Below are 21115 nucleotides of genomic sequence, written 5' to 3' on the forward strand. Positions count from 1 at the left end.
CCTGTGCCCATAGCCCGCGGCCCCGCCAAGGGATTCTGCACCCCTTTGCTGCTTATTCCCAAAACCAGAGCAAAGGCACTGGCTCGGTGTTACCCCGAGGCTCCAGACTGCGAGCGAGGGAGGACCAACACAAGCATGGGGGTCTCCAGGCTACTTTATTGGGGGGCTCAGAGCTGGGGGCCCCACTGTCAGAGGGGCTGCCGTGAAGCAGGAGCATGCTCGGGGCTTCCCACTTCTCCAGCTGCTCACCACGAGGGGAACATCTTGGTATTCGCTTACGCCAGCCTCTGCCTTAGCACCGGGGGGGGGCAGTGGGGAAAGCCCCCCAAGTCTGCAGAGCAGGGACCATGCCAGCCAGCCCCACGCCCTCCGTGCACCCCTAAACCATCCCTATTTCAGAAAATACAGACCTGAACTGTCCCTAGTTCCTCCAAAGTGGGAAGCAGCCAGACAACACTGCTGGAGAGGTGTGTTAGAAAAGCAGTTTCCTACGCGGCACTAGGGATGAAGCAGGTTGGACAGCCGGGCTGCCGGGGGGTCAGTGTTATAAATAATTCTTGTTCACCCCATCTCCATTCCCAGGGCTCCTCCTGGGGCCGCAGCCCTAGAACCAGCTGACTTGGTTGGATTTGACTCCGGTGAAGCACATGTTGTTGGAGCAGCCCCCACCATAGGTGGGGGGGCAGGCTGAGCACGGCCGCCCCACCTTGTAGGGCGCTTCTCCCAGCCAGTTGCCCCTAAAAAGAGAGGAGTGCATCACCTCTGAGCATCATCAGCTCACTGCTGACACCGGCGTGGGGAGGGAGGATGGCACAGGGGAGCTCTCCCCCAGTCACTTACTTGATGGCATAGTTGCAGACGAGGAGGATGGCGTGACGCCACATGCTGCCCCACACCCGCACGTTGGCACAGGTGCCCAGGGCGCAGCCCAGGCGGCTGGAGGTTGCCCACACCATCTGTGCCAGGACAGAGAACAGACACTGTTGGTGTCCATCCACCCAGACATCCCACAGCTGATAGCCCCAGTGCAGGGCTCTGTCCCACCAGGGAATCGCATCCCAACTGCCCCAATCTCTTTGGCTGGATGCCATCACATCACAGGCAGTGCTTTGTTACCAGAGGGTGAGTTTTTGCTCTCCCTCCCTGCCTGCAGCCTGCACTGCCCTGCAAGGGATTGCCTTGCCAAGCTCACATCCACGAGCAGCAGAGTCTCGGTCACTGCTCCAATTTACCCAAACTAGCTCCTAAACCTCACCCTGAATCATGGCCAGCAGCTTACCCTGCACTCAGGGATGTCAAGCAAAGACAAAAGCACCTCCTAAAACGTCTACAGGTTGAATTTCTTCCATAAAAATTGTATATTGCCCTTCTGCAACCCAGAGCATCCCTGAGCATCCCCATGGATGAGCCACACGGGGATGCAGATGCTCAGGTAAAGGTTGGAGCCATGAAGAGGAGGTAATTAGGGGTGGGCACAGCTCTGCCACCAGGCAGAGAAACAAAGGAGTTTTCCACTTTGTGCTGGCCAGGCTGTCTGGGGATGTGCCAGGGGATGAAGGGGCCACATTCCCAGGGAGCTGGACACAGCTGGGTGCTATAAAGCTGTTCCATCACAGAGAAGAGGATTCATGCTCAGCAAAAGTACAAAGCAGCTTTTTTTTTTCCTCTTTACCACCTTTAAGTTGCCAGAGGTGCAGTGAGGAGAAAAAGGCCAAAGGAGGGGGGAAAAGCTTTTAAAACAATGGAAACCTCCTTGTCAACTGGCCAGAAGGTCCCAGGTGCTCCTCAGTTCTTTGTGAGCCCCTGGGACCTTCCTGCAACAGCCCAAATGCTGGAAAGGCCCAGGGTGGGATGGCATCACCTGCATACCTCCAGCAGACACCTGCCAGCTGCCAGGACTGCTGCCTGATTGGAAGCTGGCAGCTGCCAGGATTTGATCCTGGATCCCAGCTGCTGCTGGGAGAAGGGCTGTGAGCTGCACAAGGACCCCCTTTGCAGCTGGATCCCGGGGGGCTGCAGTGCTCACCTGTGTGTAGTGGCTGCAGACAGAGCCGCTGCATTTGGAGGGGCAGCGGGGGTTGCACTCGCGGGGGTGAGGGAAGGAGTAGTGCTGCTTCTCCTGGTGCCAGGATTTCACCATGTCCATGATGGAGCGGTACCTGCAACAGTGCTACAGGTAAGGTGGGTCTCCTCCACAGCAGAGGTCATGGGTGAAGGACAGGAAGGGAAAGCGGAGGAGAGAGGAAGTGGAGGAGAGAAATGGTTTGGAGCCGGGGCCCGTTGGGACCGAGCATTCCTGTGAAAAAGGGGGTAATGACATCCTTGTGCCAAGCCCACTTGTGCTCAAGGCCAGAAGACCAGAGGCACCTGAGTGCTCAGCCACATGGAGGAGATCCAGGATCCATATCCCCCTGGTCTGTGTGCCTGGCAGAGGAGAGTAATAGCAAACTCCCCAAAAGAGCAGCAGGCACCTCTGCTTTCCTGTATTACCCTTCTGCAAGAGCTGGGCCCTCCTCCTCCACCCTGGGGGCCTTGATGTGCCTCTCAGCTCTACCTCACTCCCGTGCAATGCCAGCTCAGAGCCCCTCTTTTCCCTGACTGAGGGGCTGCTGCTGCTCCTCCTCCAGCATTGTGGGGTGTGGGTGTTTCCCTGGAGCTCACTCTGCCTGCAGGGCACTCACCTGCCCGACTGGATGGAGAGGTTCTGTCCCACATACTTCATCAGCTCGGGGGGGCCATGGTCCCACAGGCAGCGCGCAGCCCACGCCTCCGCTGCCCTGGCCAGCCGCTCATCCCACACCTGGCCAGGGGAAAGGAAAAGGGCAGGCAGGAGTTTTGGCTTCCCAGAGGTGGGAAGAGGAGAAACCTGCTCCCTTGTGCTCAGGGGGCTTTCTGAGCACCATGAATGTCCAAAAAATATGACCCATGTATCAGGCTAGAAAACACCCAGGGGGAAGAAGCACAGCAGCTTGTCCAGGAGCAATAGACCTCCCCAGCTGCCAGCACAGCTCCTGGGCACACAACATAGCAGAGCAGGGATGCTCTGCAGCACTGCAAGCCCTGTGTGTGATCCCCTCCAAGAATGAGCTCCTGAACAAGGTGGAGCTGAGCACAGGGGTGAAACCCTGCAGCCCTGTGCTGCTGCTGCGGCTCACAGCTGTCCCAGCCCTCCAGTGCAGCCCTGGCCACAGATGGACCGGTGAGCACAGCTGCTTCCTTCATGAATTATTTAAAGCTTCCTCACCCATCCTGAACGACTTTGGGGAGATGCCTGTGTGAGTTATTTTGGAAGGCAGGAATTTAGGCCAAGCAAGAAGCAGTGCAGGATGCTCCCAGGCATGTCTGACCTGCTCTGGTACCCAGCAAGCTGGGTTGCTGTGTGTTTGTCCCAAACCATGTCCAGGGACCACCCAGCTGCTCCCTTGGAGCTCTGGTCCCCTTCCTGGGAGCAGAGGAGCACGTGGCACCTCCCGCCCTGAGGGTCCTGTCCTGTTTAGGCTGGAAATCCCTCCTCTTGGAGGCCCTTTAGGGCTGGGTTAGGAGCTCCAGGCAGGGTGGACAGAACGTGGGGAAAGCTCTTCCCCAGGGTGACCCTTGTGTGGAGGCGCCCAACTTGTCAAGGCTGTGCAGCCCCTCTTTGACTCAATCCTGCGCATTTCTTCTCCTGGGAACTGGCACCACTTGCAACACTCCAAAGGGACCCTGGAGGTTACAATGGGACCATCCCTCACAGATGCAGTTAGGGCAGAGGCTCCTACCTAGGCTTTGGATTGAGACCTGAGCTTTTCATGTTTGTAGCCACCTCCCTTCCCCTAATGCTGCCTCTGCAGCTCAGCTGGATGGATCCTGCCATCCCACAGCCAGCAAGCTCCCAGATGTCCTGGACACAGGCCCACAGATCCTAAATCTGCCCTCATGGGGAAACAGCTCTGTGCTGGGACTCCACCCCTCCTGCACAGAGGTTTCATGGGTGTGCTGTGCCCCTGGGACATAAAACATCCCCCACGGCATGTGTTCAGCCAGGAATCAGGCCAGCACCCTGACATCCCTACTAGGCTGGGGCTGCGACATACAGGTGAGCTGTGGACCCAAACCTGCCCTGCCAGAGCCCAACTCACCATATATTCCATATTGGCAGCAGGGGGGGACACCTGTGCCCGCACTTGGTTGTGGTAGTCCAGAATCACACTCATGTCGTGGGGAGAGAGGTATCGCTTCCGCCGGCTCCGAGGGACCCCCTCGCCCCACAGCAGGCCCGCGGCCGTGCCCTCGGGCGGGGACAGCAGCTCGGTGGCGTTGGGCAGCAGGAAGGAGCTGGACAGCTGTGTCACCCAGCAGCCCAAGGCCGTGAGGTACAGGTGCAAGTGGAGCACAGCCATGCCAGCCCGCCCGGTGGGATCAGACAGCAGATATCTGCTCTGCACTGAGTTAAGCAAGGACAAGGGGGATTGCTGGTCTCGGCTGCTGGTGTGCAGATCTAGAAGAGAAAACAACGCAGGCACCACTCAGGATTGCAAACACCATGCAAGCACCACTTCCCAAAATAAGGTGGAAACAAATTTTCTTTTTTCCCTTTTCAAAATAAATATTTAAAATTAATCTCCTTAATAACCTTATTTATCACAGCAAATTCCTCAGGACTGTCAGGGAGATGCCTGGGGAATTGGTTTTCTTGCTTGTTTTAAAAAAAGATAAAATCGGTAGAAAGTCTCCCCCATTTTTTTCACTTACAGCACGTACCTGTGGCACAGGGGATATTTAGGCGCCTGCTGAGAGTCAGTGCAGCCGCCTGCCCTGTAACTTCCCAGGAGTTCGGTGTGTTGAATTAATCCCTAGCACAAACAGAAATCTCGCACAGATAAAGAAACGCACGGCAAAGACTTAAAAGCATTGTCGAGAAATCCTAACGACTCTTTAAACTCAGGAAAAGAAAAATAGCCACCGCAAAAGCAGAGTATTTTATTTTTTAAAAAAAGGAAAACGCTGGAATATCCCCTCATCCGGCAGCCGATGCACCTCCTAGCATCCCTGCCAGCCCTTCCCGGAGCAGCGGGAGGATGTTCCCGCGACTACGTACCGTGAGCACTGAGCCAGGAGCAGCGGAGCCCGGCGGCGGCAGCCGGTGGGATTGGGATTGACCTCCGGGAACAACCTGCTGGGGCAGATGCGGGAGGTTCGGCTCAGCCCCGGCGGGCAGCCCGCTGCGGCCGCTGACGCACAAGCTGCATCTTAACTCTTCCCCCGGGGAATGTCCTGAAGTTTGGAAGGAGCCCTGCCAGGAGATTTATAGGCTGGTGGATGCTTCCGCGCACACAGGCTCACGCAGGCACACGGAGCCCCGCACGGGGCCGGGGGGAGCGAGCAGAGCACGGCTCGATGCCTCGGCGCGCAGAGGGGCTGCTCCTCGCTGCTGGCTGGGGGTTTGTTCAGGCGACCTGCAGGGAGAGATTCCCAAAGTCGTCTCTTTCCTGTTCATTCCCTAGCTGGGATCTTGCTGGAAGTAGTGGATAGAGAAGTGAATCCACATCGGTGAGGGGGGTTTGCCCCCCTAAGGGCAGCTGGCACTTGCCAGGAGCCCCAGGGTCACCTCACCTTGGTGCAAGCTGAGCAGATGGCAGAGATGTCCCTTTATGGGGGTGGCTGGGAGGGGACCTGGTGGCCACACATGTCCCTGGGCCAGCAGCTCTCCCTGTTATAGATGAAGCCACTTGCTGGGCTGGGCACTGCCACCTGTGTGTAACCCAAGGACTGGGGCTTGTCACAGCCCACAGGGACTCTGCCCAGGGCCCCACCACTGACCTGGGCTGGCAGTGCCCAACCAGGGTTATCTCAGGGGAAAACAGTGGGCTGTGCTCCCTTCACTGTGTCCATGTGTCTGTCCCCAGGGAGGGGAAATGGCTGTAGCATCTGAAAGCCATATCCTGCAGCATCAAGTGTGATTCCCTACAACATCCCACACAGTCACGATGCCAGGGGACAACTGAGTTATTGCAGGTCACAGAGACACCTGGCCAGCTGCAGGGGCTGCTTGCAATGCCTGTCACATCTTCTTCCCACCGTGCTCAGAGCCAGCACAGGTGGCCATGTGTGAGCTGCAGCAGGGCTCGCTGCTGTCATCCCCCTGTGGTGCAGTGCCCCAGGTAAGCAAGGTGTTGGTCCCCCTGTGCCTCACCAGGTTTGGGTTCACCACAGATCGTTTTGGAGACAGGATTTTGCTCTTCAGTTGCATAAAGAGGAGCAGCAAGGACAAACTCCCACTCCTGAGCTGGCAAGGGGCACAGAGATGGAGTGCAGGGAGAAGGCAGTCCCACAGCAGCAGCAGGTCACTGCTGCTCATCCCCACAGCTTTGACTGGGACAAGAACTGAGGATCCCAGACCCATAACTCCTGTCTGTGCAGGGACTGACAGCATGTCCCAGAGCCTGGCTGGCTGCACCCAGCTGCCCCAGAGACCTGCTGTCAGCAGAAGCTGACCAGGAGCTCAGGGAGGCGCAGACCTGAGCACGGAGCAGGAATAATGCCCAGGTGCTGAGCTGCTGTGCTGTATCGATACAGCCTCACCCTGCTGGGAGCCTCTGACAAAAGAGACCCCTTTGTATATTTTTCCTGGCATTCTCTCTCTTGTAAAGCAACTCAAGATGCTGTGGGCCCTGGGGAACTGCTGAGACATGTGCCAGAGGGGTATTTTCCATCCATTCCCCACCCAGCAGGTGGGATGATGGTTGTGCCAGCGAGGAGACAGGGAAAATGCAGCTGAGGCATCTCTGGCCCTACTGCAGCCCTGCAGGAGGGGATTCCTCAGTGCAGAGAGCAGCAGCTCTCCATGAACCAGCAGGGCTGGGTATCCTGTGGGGGGCTGTGCTGTGCTGTGCTGTGGATGGCACTGGGCATGCCAAGGTGTCAGGGTGGCTCCCAGAGCCCTCTGACTTTCCAGGCTGCCTGTTGTAGGGGTCTAACCAGCTCAGCTTTACCTTCCAGCACCAGACCACCCTAAAACACCAGCCACCTCTCCACAGGTGCTGGGCAAGTTCCATCCCCAGTTTGCCAGTCCTGCAGACACCTCTATTTCATGTTCATCTATGGAAACAGGAGTGTCAGCTCCAGGGGCCAGCGGTAGGACAGTGCTTCTCTCATTAGTGAGGCTGGTAAAGGCAGTTTCATTCCCAGCAGATTAAAAAGGCAGATGGGGACATGCAGCTGTGATCTCAACTGGGCAGACTGGGAGGTGCAGCTGCTGCCAAGTGTACACTGAGGTAGGAAGGGCACTGGGGCTGTGCTGTGGGGAGGGTGGTTCTTAATGATCTATTATTTCACAAAAGACAGAGCCCTGAGCAGCAAATACTCATCCAGCACTGTGAAATGCAAAGTTTTTAATTTGGGAAGGTTTTTTTTGTTTGTTTTTTTTTGTTTGTTTTTTTTTTTTTTTTTTTAGTTTTTGTCTCCCTGGGGCTCGGGGAGAGTGAACCCACCACAGCTCCCTCTGCCACGCAGCAGCTGAGCCTCTGCGTGGAGGCAAGGCGAGGGTTTTGTCTTGGGTGCAGATTGAAAGCACTGCTTAATCAGCACTCTGCGAGACAATCCAAATTCCAGGAATTGGAAGGGGTTTGTGTCCCTGCCAGGCGTAATATCCTGCAGCCCAGACTGGCCCGGCTGCCAAAGCACACGGTATCTGCAGCGAGGACCTTGCTGGGAGCCAAGAAGCACACGCATTCAGCTGGATACAGCAGCAGCCGGCAAATTCCCATTTTAATGAGCATCGGGGGGAACAAAAAAGATAAATCACTGCGTTCAAGCACTCTCTTGGCAGAGACGCCCTCTGATGCTTTTATGACCAACAGACAGCAGCTCGCTCCAGAATAAGACATAATGGGACTTGCAGGATTTCTCTGTCATGTTTATTTCTCCCATCTGTTGGCTTTGGGCATCACTCATCACCCACAGTCCAAGGTGGCAGACGGTGACATGAGCCCATATAGAACCGAGCAGGGCTTTGTCCTTGTGCTGAGGGTCAGGATCTGCTGTGGTCCCTGAGTGTTCTGAAGCCTGGAGCAGGTTGATGTGGATTTCCATAGCAGGAGCCATCTCTTTACTGGGGTAAAATAAAATGAAACCAAGGTCCTGTCTGAACAAAACCTTCCCCAAGCAATGCACAAACACTGTTGCTCCAGTAAAATATTCCCCTCCAATCAACTGACAGAAAGGCTCATTTTCCATCTTGGCTGAAAGATGTTCTTTTCTCCCCATCCCACCCCACCAACAAGAGCTCAGCTACCTTGGTGCTCACCCTCAAAGGGAAGGAAAGTGGGGCTTTTGATGGATTTTTGCATTTTGGGAGCCCTGTAGAGGTCCAGCATATGCAGAGTTCAGTTCCTCCTAACAGACCATGAAGGGAGATCTTCCATCTGACTTGGAGGTTGGAAGATCTGATCTCCACATCTTGTTACTTGAGTAAAGCCGGGCTGAGGTCCTGTACATTCTTTTGTGATCTCCTAGGAGTGAAATATGCATTGAGGTGTAACACAACTGACATCAGTCCTGAAGTCTGAGGACTCCAAAGTCATCCTTCTTCCTATTTAGGAACAGTTCCTTGTAGATGCTGAACCCCTTTCTGAGCTAAGCTGAATCTTAGAGGAAGAGCTACTGGAAAAGTCAAATCTCACACAGAAGAGGTGACCATCAACAGGGACAGGGTTTTCCTGGAGCCTTTCATACGATGCCCAGCACATGCCTCTGCTTCAGGTGCAATGTCCTCTCATAACCCACAATTTCTGCTTGTGTATTTGCTAAGGTGGAAAAAACCTTTCCCAATTTATATATATTTATATATAGTGATGGTGTAGGGAGCCAGCAGTCAAGAGTGTGGGCAGGAGCCTGCACATGTGGGTCTGACCACCCAGGCTGGGCTCAGCAGGGCAGCACAGAGCAGCCTTTCCCTCAGTCTGGCTCCTGACCCCTCTCTAAAAGCGACCTGGGCACTGCAATTAGCTCCTTTTAGTGGTGCAACTGGCCAGGACTAATGCTTTTGAGTCCTGAAGTAAAAAACACTTGTTTTGGGGTATTAACTAAGGTGTCCCTCAAGGCTGACATGATGCTTCATGAACTCCTTGGTGAAGAGGGGGGTGCCAGCCCCCCACCTCTCCCCACAACACGTGTGGCACTGTCAGAGCTGTGGTCCCATCAGCCTGCGACTGCCTGTGAGAAAACTCTGAAGGCCAATGGCTCCAGCCAGCACCAAGATATATTTGGAACCTTTGAAAGGTGAGAAATTTTTCCACCAGCTCTAGAAATAAACATCTCTGAAGTCAAGCTCTGTGGACAGTAGTTGCTCGCAAAGGTATTTTTTTACAGTAACTGGGCTAAGTTTAGAAATTCACTTAAATAACACGGAAACTCCTCTCAGCACAATTTGGAAGATAGTTAATTTGCTGCTTGCTAACAAATTGTTGTTTAGCCTGGCGCTGTGGGTGTGTGATGGTCTTGCTGCACACTGCCAAGGTGAGAAGAAACTCACGGCTCAGTGGGAAGAGGGACGCATCACACCACGAGTCAGCTGAGACCGAGGTAGACCCAAACCTTGGAGCTGAACATCAGCTGTGACCTCCTCACCAGCTGCAACCAGGGACCCCCTGCCCCACAGCAGTGCTGCACACCCCCTGCAGGTGCAGCCCACATTCAGCTGTGCCCACAGACACATGCCAGAACCAACAGCCCTGGAAATACGGTGCTGGTGGGGTTTTTACTGTGCTGCTGCCAGGTCTCCACATGACTGTTCTCCAGGCTCAGTGGTGGGACACCCATTGCTCACACCCAGGAGCCCTGGTGGGAATTTCCCATCTCAGCAGCCTGCACAAAATTCATCCTCTGGGGTGAACTGAGATCATGTCTTTCCTCATCACCTGACACAGTAAGTGCTACCTGTGTAATGGCTGGGAGTGCTGTGGCTCCAGCAAAGGGCTGGATCAGCTGCTGGATGGGGGCTAGTGGATCCCAACCCCAAAAGCCCAGACCCAGCAAAGTGAAGTAAGGACACCCTGGCAGCCTCACCGTGTAATTTTCTTGCTTGGATGGGGGTGTGCCACAGCTTGACTGCAGCCCCTGTGTATTCACTCTGTTCCCCTTTTTTTGAAGACCAAAATTAAGATAGAAACTGAGCACCTGGCACGGGTTCACAGGCAGGTTTTTTGTGGCTGCACAGGGAGGTCTTGTTCCCATTGCTCCTCTTCTTGGGCTCGCATGCCCAGGCCTCCACTGGGACACCCTCTGACCACCCCTCGAGTGCAAGGTTCATTGTCTCCAGCTGAAAAATGGTTTTGCTGTAGAAAAGCACTGCCAGTGTTTGTTTGGCTCAGATTAAATGACAGTGGGGCTAAAAGAGATGCTGCTTTTCCTCCCCGGCTCTGAAGGGAGAGGGCGATGTTTGCAGCGTTTCTTCACACCGTGGGATGTTGGGATGGGTGTAACTTCTCCCCGGGGTCTGCCTGGGGCATGTCCAGCAGGGAGTAGGATGCAGCTTAGGTGGGTGATGATCATCCAGAGCCTGGGGGATTTAAAAGCAGGCTCTGGTGAGTGCAGGAAGGTGGTGCAGAAGGAAAGATGGAGCACAGGAGCTCTCAGGGGCATCTGGAGGTGATTCAGGGGCTTTGGGCAGGAAGGATGTGCCTACAGAGGCTCTGGGTGTATTAACAGTTCTTCACAAGGCTGGGAAACAGCAGCAGCTCAGCTCTCTCCAGCAGTGCTGAAGCAGAGCGAGCACCTGACAGGTGACATGGGGATGAAATCTGGAACCTTTTGATCTCCTGCGTGACACTGAGCAAACTGCTTCCCATACATATTTCTCTGCCCATACTCTCCCATCTTGATTGATCACATCTACCAGAGTGCTCTGAGGGGTGCCTGTGACCTGTCCTGCATCAGAGCCAGTCCTGCCCTTCCAGGTGAACAGGGCAGGACTGTGCAGGATTTCTGTGACCCTTGCCAGTTCCTGGCACCGAACCTGAAAGGAGCCTCTGATATTTTTCCTCACTTCTAAAATCTCTTGCTGTACCTGCACATCTTGGGCCTCCTGACTTCTGCCTACAGAAGGTGAGAGGTTTGATGGACATTTTGTATTTCCCCTCTACTCTCCCGTAAAGATGTATCGTGAATCTTTGCCAAGAAATCTCCCTTTTCTCATGGGACTTCCAAGCTTTCCCACGTCCAGATGGCTGGATCCAATCCACCAGATTTCTCTCTGCCTAGACATGAAATTTCTCAGGTTCAACCATGAAGGCTGAGAAGTTTGCAAGGACCACTTTGCTCAAAGCTGGAAAAAATCTGGAAAAGCAGAAATTGAGAGTCTTGGGATGCTCTGAACACACCCAAAGTGGGAGCGATTCTCTCTACATCTCTCTCAGAAGGGAGACATACTCCTCAGGGTCTTTCCTCCCTGACCAGGGGACATGCTGACATGTGAGTCCCAGGAAATCCTGGAAGTGTGACACCTCATCTGAAGATGACTGCTCTGAGGCTGGTCTGAGTGCTGGCAGCTCCTCTGTCCCTGTGTCCAGCCTTTGAAGGACAGGAGTGGACTGGGGGACCCCTGCAGCTCACTGGCATCTCTGTCCATCACTCAGCCTGTGCCCACACCGTGACACAGAGGCCTGACAGTGGCTTGTGCCAACACATCCAGACATCAGTCTGACCTTGCCTGTGTGCCACGAGCAACGGGGAGGAAACAACAGCGGAACCGGGCACACCCCAGTTCCAGGAGCACACATCCCACAGGGACCTGCGCTTGTGGTGGCCCCTGAGGACCAGGGCCGATAAGGTTCATGCTGGCTCATCCTCCTCGCTGCTGCAAGGCTGAACCATCCCGCACAGGCTGGTACAATCCAGCCTTCCCGGTGCCAGCAGATGTGCTGGTGCCAGCCCCCGCAGGGGCACCTGGCAGGTCGGAGGGAGGTGCTCGATGAAGGAAGGACAGAACCCATCTGCCCCGGGGCCAACATCTCAGACAGCAAACACCGAGCTCACCGAGCCAGCTGCTGCCTTTGGCACTGCCCTCGCCCCGCTCCGCTTCCCCGGCACAGGCGGGCGCGGTTCTGCCCCGGCTGCTGCCCTTGTGCTGCTGCTGAGCGGAGCCTGCCGGGGCCGTCGGGCCCCTCCTGTGCTTCCCCTGCCCTGAAACCAGGCGAGGTGAGAGCCCTGTGCGAGTACAGTGCCCCAGCACTGCGAGGGTGGCACCCCAGAGCCTCCCCCAGCATCTTCCCAACCCGTGTCCCTCAAATGCATGTTCCCAGCTGGACCCCGTTACAGCCCCTGCACATCCTTTGGTGTTTTTAACAACCAGCTGAGGGTTCCTGGCCGAGAGAAAGGGAGGGTGGCATTGCCCCAGGGGCCATGTCCGGGCAGTGAGGATGCTGGGTCAGGCTTGGGCAGGGGTGTGAGGAATTAGCCTAGCCCCATCTATCTGCGTTCATCTCATCTGGTGCTCAGCTGTTTCTTCTTTTCCCCTTCCCTTTTTCTTATTTAAGCTGCATTTCCATGCTGTGCTGATAAGCAAGAGGAAGGCTGGGAGCGTTGGTGGGTAGTTTGGTGGCTGGGTATCTGCATTTCCCCCTCCACCAGCTGCTGCAGTACAGACATCATGGGCAGAGTGGTCCAGCAAAGCCCTCTTTCCAAAATAAACACCCTGAGTCCCCCTGCAATGGGTTGGTGGCATGTCAGAAGCTAGAACTTGATAAATTCATGGAAGTGTTATATGATGGTGTGTCTGCTGGAATGGGTGACTCACAACACTCATGGTTAAATCTGCAGCAGCAGGTGGGAGATACAATGTGCTCTGGTGCTCTGTGAGCAGCTGATGCCCATCTGGAGGAACTAGCATGAATGAAGTGGTTATAAAGCTACAGCAGCAGTGCTGGGAGCAGGACTGGTCTTCTCCCCAGACAAGGAAAGGATTTTCCCCTCTGCCTGCTCCACTGATGGAAAGGATGAGGTGTCTGCAGGAGTTCATGGACCGTGCTCCAGGTCTCCTCGCCACAGTGTTTTGTGTCTGCCCACCTCCTGAAGTGGTTCAGTAAACCAACAAGGCTCCCCTCTGTGCCTGCCGAAACCCCTCCAGCCGTCTCGCACAGATGACCGTTGAGGTGATGAGGGGGGTTGAGTGACTCTGACAAATATTTACCTGTTTCTCTGGGTTTGCAGAAACCTCGCTCCAGCCCCAGCTTTGAAGTGCAGTTCAAAGCCCCAGCAATGCTGACGTCTTGGGAGGAGCAAGCTCTCCCCAGCACGCACAAACTCTGCTCTACAAGGAGGGAAACTGCATCCCCCATCCTCCTCCTTGGGCACCAGGTGCACTCCTGGCATTTTCCATCATCTCACAGGGTCCTGCTCATCTTCCCACCCCAGAGTAAGATCTGCTTTGCCAATTGTTTGGGGCCTACAATAAATAATCAGCCCAAAGAAAGGCCTTGTTCCAGCAAAGAGGCAGAACATGCTACTCATGTATTTTTGTTCCTAATCTCTGAGTGGTGTCAACAGAGATTGGGCTGAGTTGCACATCTGTGATGGGCTTATATTTAAAAAAAAAAATCTTGTTTGAACTGTACAAATAAGCATTTGTGAAAAGAATCCTGTTTCTTTAAGAGAAGTTGGTAAATGCTCTGGTTTAGTTAAAGCACTAGGATTTGGCTTTAATTTTATTTTTCACCAGAATTAAAGCTAGAGGAGGAAAAAAATGTTGTTTATTCACAGAACAGGTAGAGTCTAGGCAGGAGGAGCACAACATTCATCACCTACCTCCTCCATCTTGGGCTGTTGGTGACCAGGGCTGGTCTCTGTGCACTGTTGACCACCCTCCACACCTTCCTTCCATGTGGTAAGGTGCAGGCTGAGTTGCTGTGTTTTGGGAGATGCTGTGTGCCTGGCAGACTGGGATGTGCTTCCTTGGCAAAAGCTAAGAGCAGCCAGTCTGGGCCACCTCGCACTGAAAAACTGGGCCAGACCTAATGAACCAGCAAAGGTCCTGCCAGCCTCTCGTGCCTGACAGTGAAATGCACTGAGATGCTCAGGAGGAGGTACAGAAGCTCACAGACACCTCAGGCTTAATCTGATGTTTGGGAGCATTTAACCCTATCAGCAGATCTTCTGTTCATGGGGCTCCAAAACTCCTGCAGATGATGAAGGGCAGAGTCCTGGACAGGAAAAAGTGTGAAAATAATGTAGACTGGGTACCAGAACAGTTCTGGGCTTCTCCTTGAGGTGAATTTATCCCTTCCCTGCCCTAACCCCAGGGATTGCTGACCTGGGCGTTGCTCAGCACCCTCACACGGACACATCCTCTCACCTCAGTGCCTTTCTGCCTGTCTTGTCTTTCAGATGCCACCCATGGTTGATGACCACACCAATGAATTCCATGGCCTGGGGCATCCTGGTTTCTTCTGCCAAAGGCTGAGATGTGGGGCAGCCCTCTGGTGAAAGAGCATGGCAAGGTTAGCAGAGATGTTCAGCTCACTGAACACAGGGAATGCATAGGTAAAAAAACTAAACAAATAACTTTTAAAAACAGTAACTTGTAATATTGGGAATCCAAATTAAGCCTGTGACAGAACTAAGTGCACTGGCTCTTCAGCACACCCTTTGAACATCTTTGTAATTATTTTTTTTATCTGCAGAGCATTTCAATGGTCATTGTGGTCAGGAAAAACCCAAATCACATGTCCAGCCAACACTTTTATCATTATCCAAGCCAGTAAAGCACAGATTAAATATTATGTATGTATATATTTCAGATTTATACTTCAATATTTGTAATTATATATTGGACTGAAATAGCTCATGTTTTGTGGCTGGCTGTACATGGTCTCCAGTCAAGAAACCAGGACTGTGAACTGTGGTCCTGCAGCTAATCAACACAAACTCACTTCCAAATTTTACACTCTGATTCTTTCCTGCAAATATATGAGCTAAAAATGCACCAGTGAAGTTTGAAAAGATCATATTTCTGAATTTGAATTAATAAGCACAGATCATTTCCTTCCCATATTCGATCAGTTGCAATAAACAGTAGTTTCTTTATCTAAAAATAATTTTTTAAAAAGCAATTTTTTGGTACAGTAGCTCAAGGGCCACCCAGCAAATGGTTTAGTGGAAATTGTCATTGAGTTTTGTGCGATCTTTAATCTATGCTTGATAATCCTTATAGAAAGGGAATAAATGGCAACAACAAATAATGCTTTTAGTGCATGGCTAACAGGAAGGTTAATTGGTGTGGGCAGGAGTTAATTCCCAGTAACTGCTGCTGGGAGAGCACTGCAGGGAAAAACTTCTCAGCAGCTACCCCTGAACGACAGCACATTGAGAATCAAATTAATTCAAATGCACAGGTGTGGGGTTGGGGAGGTTCTTTGGCAAACACAGAAGGTGTGAATTATATGCTGTGGAAAAAAAAGGGAGTATTTCATCAAGGAGCTGCAAGTGCAGCTGCCACAGCTGCTCAAGGAAGTCAGGTAATTAGAAATAAACATGAGTAATTAAGACCATTTTATGCCCAAGTGCATGTACACTTAATCACATGAATTACATGTATTTTTTCACATGTAATCTCATCCCCACTTCATCTGCTAATGGGCTCCTTAATCTATATTCTAGGCAGAGTAGCTATTTTACATCTTTGTGAACTCTGCTTATTTTTAAGCTCTTCAGACCATTATCACAGCCCTCTGCAACCTCAGCAGTTTTTCTGAAAGACATTTAGGAAGGCGAAGAACAGAATCTCTCCCATATTCTGCTCAGGGTGTGGGGATACAGAGTCTGAGGGCCTGTGGCTGGGGAGGGAGTTTGTCAGAGCCACAAATTAAACTCAGCTCCTCATGCTTGTCACAAGACCATTCTCTCCTGTAAATCAAACCCTGTCATTAGTCTGCTCTGCTGTGATCTGGCTGTGCCAAGCAAGAAATGTAAATATTTTGTAGCAAGATGTATTAATTTTTAGCATTAATAAAGTTTGCACCACTGAAAAATGAATTGGTTCTTTCTTATGCTTTGCCCCATATACCAAAATATTTTGATCTTTAAATGTAACCACCAAACATGCTGCAAATTCCCTACAGCTCAGATCATACCCTTCCTATTCACTTGAGAAGAGTTGGGGGAAAAATACGTGACCTGCAGAGGTTTTCAGGCTGGGTCCAGCCGGGTTCAGTCTGTCTAAACTCCCTGGGGTTCACTTCCACACCTTTTTCTAAAATTCTTGGGGTTTCAGCACAGGGAAAGCCGTTTCCCATTTACTTGGGCAGCCACACAAGTGATGAGTTACCAGTGTCTCCCTTCTGTTTCCCAACTCAGTGTCTCCACTGTAAACATATCATCGCCTCACAGGTCAGCCTTGGTTCTGCCTGGACCGATGGCAAGTCTGGGGCTTGCAGGCAGAGCATCCCTTCCCATCAGAGATGGGCAGCAGAGATCCAGGCCAGTGTGAGAGAAAGGCTGCTACACCTCCACCCTGGGCTGCATTTCAAAGGCATCACTGACACAAAGGAACAAAGCACAATATTATTTTTTTAATCTTTTTTCCTAAGCCAGCAGTGAATAGAGAAGGCTGTGGAGCTCAAAGCACTGAGGCTGATGGACAGTGTCTCAGCAAAGGGCCAAAACTATCTTAACTTCAATCTTAAGCTCCCATTAGGCAAAGAAAATACAGCCCAAATTATGCTTATGTAGCACCTCTCATGCAAACATCCCAAGACACTCCAGGATCAAACTCAAACACAATCAGTCATGGAGATGTGAGCAGTGCTCACCAAGGAAAACAGAGAGCAGGGGAGGCTCGGCAGGAATGAGTGGCACAGGTGCCATGAGCACCTGGCTCCCCCAGGGAAGGGCTGGGGGCTGCAAGGGCCCCCGGGCAGGCAGGGCTGGGTCAGCAGGTGCAGCCAGGCTGTGGGAATTGCTGTGAGGCAGGAGGATGAGCTGGGAAGAAAGGAGGTCTCCCAGATCCAAATGGGTTGTTACCACTGGGGTAACTCATCCCCACCGAGTGTGTGGACACAGGCTGGTGGCTCTGCCAGTCCTGACAGGCTGGGTACTTGGATGGGCACCCACCATCTGCTCCTCGTGCCCCTTGAGCACACTTTCCCTCTGGGGTTGACTGGGCTGTGAGAACCCACCTTACCCCAAACCTGGGTCAGAGAAAACCATTGCTTGAGTTTGGTAAAAAAAAAAAAAAAAAAGGTGCCATTTTCTCTCCTTCTCCTCACAGCATCCTTCCTTGGCGACAACTCAGAGCAGTGAACCCAGAAATCTCATAAAATAAAGTGATTCCTATTTACCACAGTCAAGAGGCTTAGTCTGACTGTTTGGGCTGAGATTTCAGTTCAAATGTCTTGGTCCTGTTCCACAGCAAATCTCCCAACCTTTGCCAATTTATTTTTAAGTGTCGGGACACTCCCTGGCTGGGGCACTCACAACGGGTGAACATCCCGCAGAGCTTTGTCAAAGGGCTGAAGAATCAAACTCCAGTAACTCATCCTGTGATGGCTTTAAGGCATAATCAGCTTTTCAGTAACAATCTTGCCACTTTCTAGCCTGTAATATTTTTAAGTGATCAGCAGGATGAACTTGTGAGTGGGGGTCTCATGACATGGAGGAGTGAGGCTGTGACCCCCCTGCAGCATCATTTTCTCAGCATCGAGGCGACAGCAGATCACAGTGCAGCACTTGAGCAGAATGCCACTGTCTTCCAAGAAGGTCTGAATTTCTCCACAGCTAATTTTAAGCATGCAAATTAGGTGAACAGTTGCCCTGGGCTTCTGGAAAGGGCTGCTAAGGCTGTCTTTCCACTGACCATATGTTGAAACAGGAGTGTCTGCTTCCAGATGAGGAGCCTCAGTTCTGCAGAAGTTAGCCATACGGTAGTCTCACATCAACAAGACAGACTTCTTTGCACTCAAAATGATTAGCAGATAATTGACAGAATCACCAAAACAAGACAAAATTTCTAAGCAACTTAATTATTTAAAATAATTAACAACTCTGAGTGTTATTGTTCTCGCTCTAATTAATAGTGAAATGCTTGATACCTCATGAACTCTACAAACAGGAAAGATTTCCCCCAAACCTGCTGCAGCTCATGAGTGAGGATGCTTTTTTCAACTCTGTTAGATCCTATTTCAAATCTCTGCTCAGGCAGCTGGGATCTCCCTATTGCCTGTCCAAATAAGTGTCCTAAGCTCTGGGTGACTGGGCATGCAGGGACAATGCTTACCAACCACTCTTCAGCTCTGAAAGTTGTTCTACAGCCCCTGATGAATGTGTCCCTCTGGATTTTAGAGGCAAAATGCGATTTCTCAAAGAGAAGCAATTTGTTGGAGGCCTTGGTTCAAATTAAACCAGAAAAAAACTGACCCCCCAAATCAGTTTTTTGAAATCAAATAGTCTGAAAGATTTCAGCTTGATTGAGGCAGGGATTTGGTGAGGTTGAGGAAAAAGTTAAGGCAAAAGCCACATCCGCTGTACCTGACAAATTAATTCACTTTAGTATGGTTTCTACCTAGCACAGCTTAACCAGGTATCCATGAGAGCTTTTTAGGAACCTTCTGCAATTCCCTTAGAACAAACCTTAGTCCTTGTTTATGAATAAAAGCTTTTTCTGCTGTTTTAAAAGACCTAAATTCTGCTTCTCTGATTCTTTACAGAGGTATGGCAGTCAGCTCCTCAGAAGGTCTCCTGGCCTTGGCTTGGTGCTCATAGGAACAAATACACGGCTTGAAAGTTGAGATTTTCTCTAAATCTGCAGAACACCTGCACCCAGTTGAGCTTTGCTCAGTGCACTTGTGAGAATCCATGATTTACAGAGATAATCCTCAGACATTTCAAGCTGGGCTGAGGATAGACACATTTCCAGCCCGTGCCATCAACTGCATTCATCTGGAACAGGTGCCAAGCTTACGAAATCCCCCTGCGTGTGGCAGACACCACAGCACGCTTCATTAGCAGCCAGCCCAGCAGCTCCCACCTCCAGCGCCGGCACTGCAAACAGTCTGGAGATCACAGGCCCAAACCTGGGAAGCAGAGGAGGCAAGGTTTCAAAGGCAGAGGGGATTTAGGCAGACAATGACGGACTCTGTAAAACCTGCTCCCAGCCCCTCTCATCCTCACTCGTTTGAGTGAGCGCAGCTGCCTGTCGTTTCTAATTCAGGGTGCAGTGCTGGGGCTGGGAGCGCTAGACATGGCCGTGGCAGTCTCATTAAAAACAACAGCTAATAAATTGCCAAATGCCATTTACCCTGGATAACCTCCTTAGCCAAAACCCTCCATATCTGCTGGGGCTGCTTTGATGTGTTGTTCTGCTCTCTCAGCCCAGATGTTGTCACAGATCTGCTGACGATGATGACGGCGAAACAGCTTTGAAATGCGCTCTGGCAAGAAATACTTTCCCATCCTGTCTCCGATAGGGTCTGCTTCCCCCCTCCCCTCACATTTTTTTACTGAGGCCATTGGGATGAATAAAGGCTCTTTGTTCATTGAGCCATTTCTCTTCTTGCTGATGCTTTTTTTATATTTTAAAAACTAAGCTGAAATGACAGGGGCAGCTAGTCAATAGATGAAATAGGTCTCAAATACCACAGCGACGGCCAGTGTTTGGACACCACTTTCAGCCATAAACATGGATAGTGAAAAGGCGTGGGAGCCTTAACAGCTCCAGAAATACTTTCTCCCTCCCTCTTAAGCCCTAGGAAAAATTAAAATAATTCTACTAATTAAGAAAAAGCTCAGATTTTCTCATTAATATCACAGTGAGACCCTCTTTTCAGAGGTACTGGCCAATGCTTTCAGGCACGTGGTGTGACTCTTGGGGCTGTCCTGTGCGGGGCTAAGGGTTGAACTCAGTGATCCTTGTGGATCCTTTCCAACTCAATATTCTGTGTTGCTGAGATTCCATGATTCCATGGCACCGATGCTGCAGCACACAAACCCTTGGAGCATCTCTTCTGATGCTCTGCTCTGGGAGCATCATGCACCTCAGGGCAGAGATACAAAAGCCTGTCTGTGTTCTCATTTCAACAGGCAAGGGTGGGAAACGGATGTTTCTGAGCACAGCTTTTTTCCTCTGACATGGACATACTGCCAGGTGCCATAGATGGATCCACATGGATGGATTTGTGTGGATGGATCGGTGTGGGTCTGTGTGGATGGATTCATGTGGATGGATCTGCGTGGATGGATCAGTGTGGGTCTGTGTGGATGGATCTGTGTGGATCTGTGTGGATAGAACTGCGTGGATGGATCTGTGGGAATGGGTCCGTGGGGATGGCTCCATGGGACGGATCCATGTGTATCCATGTGGATGATGGACCCTTGCGGATCCCTGTGGATGGATCAGTGTGGATGGATCCATGTGGATGGATCTGTGTGGATGGATTCATGTGGATGGGTCCGTGTAGATCCCTATGGATGGATCCCTGTGGATGGCTCTGTATGGATGGATCCATGCAGAGGGGTCTGTGTAGCTCCCTATGGATGGATCCCTGTGGATGGCTCCGTACGGATGAATCCATGCGGATGGGTCTGTGTAGATCCGTGTGGATCTACATGCAGATAAATCCCTGTGGATAGATCCGTGTGGGTGGATCCGTATGGATGGATCCATGTGGATGGATCCCTGCGGATCCGTATGGATGGGTCCGTGTGGATCCCTGCGCATGGCTCCGTGTGGATCCGTGCGGATGGCTCTGCATGCATGGCTCTGCGCGGATCCGTATGCGTGGCTCTGCGCGGATCCGTATGGGTGGCTCTGCATGCATGGCTCTGCGCGGATCCGTATGGGTGGCTCCGCGTGGATCGTATGGGTGGCTCCGCGTGGATCGTATGGATGGCTCCGCGTGGATCCGTATGGGTGGCTCCGCGTGGATCGTATGGGTGGCTCCGCGTGGATCCGTGCGGGTGGATCCGTGCGGATGGCTCCGCGTGGATCCGTATGGATGGCTCCGCGTGGATCCGTGCGGGTGGCTCCGCGTGGATCCGTATGGGTGGCTCCGCGTGGATCCGTGCGGGTGGCTCCGCGTGGATCCGTATGGATGGATCCGTATGGATGGATCCGTATGGATGGATCCGTATGGATGGCTCCGCGCGTACG

At 52.1% G+C, this 21115-nt stretch overlaps 1 protein-coding gene across 1 annotated transcript; it reads right to left on the reverse strand.

Annotated features, from left to right (window-relative positions):
• Window positions 1-604: 604 nt before the first annotated feature.
• Window positions 605-4379, reverse strand: R3HDML (R3H domain containing like; the record flags this gene model as incomplete). The annotated part of the gene is made up of 5 exons (XM_082292683.1): window positions 605-737; window positions 841-956; window positions 2027-2159; window positions 2682-2800; window positions 4119-4379. 5 exons carry the CDS (start codon window positions 4377-4379, stop codon window positions 605-607), a joined length of 762 nt encoding a protein of 253 aa, XP_082148809.1.
• Between the last annotated feature and the right edge of the window lie 16736 nt (window positions 4380-21115).

The sequence above is a fragment of the Coloeus monedula genome (genome assembly GCF_965178545.1).
Source record: "Coloeus monedula genome assembly, chromosome: 17".
In the NCBI taxonomy this organism is placed as follows: Eukaryota; Metazoa; Chordata; class Aves; order Passeriformes; family Corvidae; genus Coloeus; species Coloeus monedula.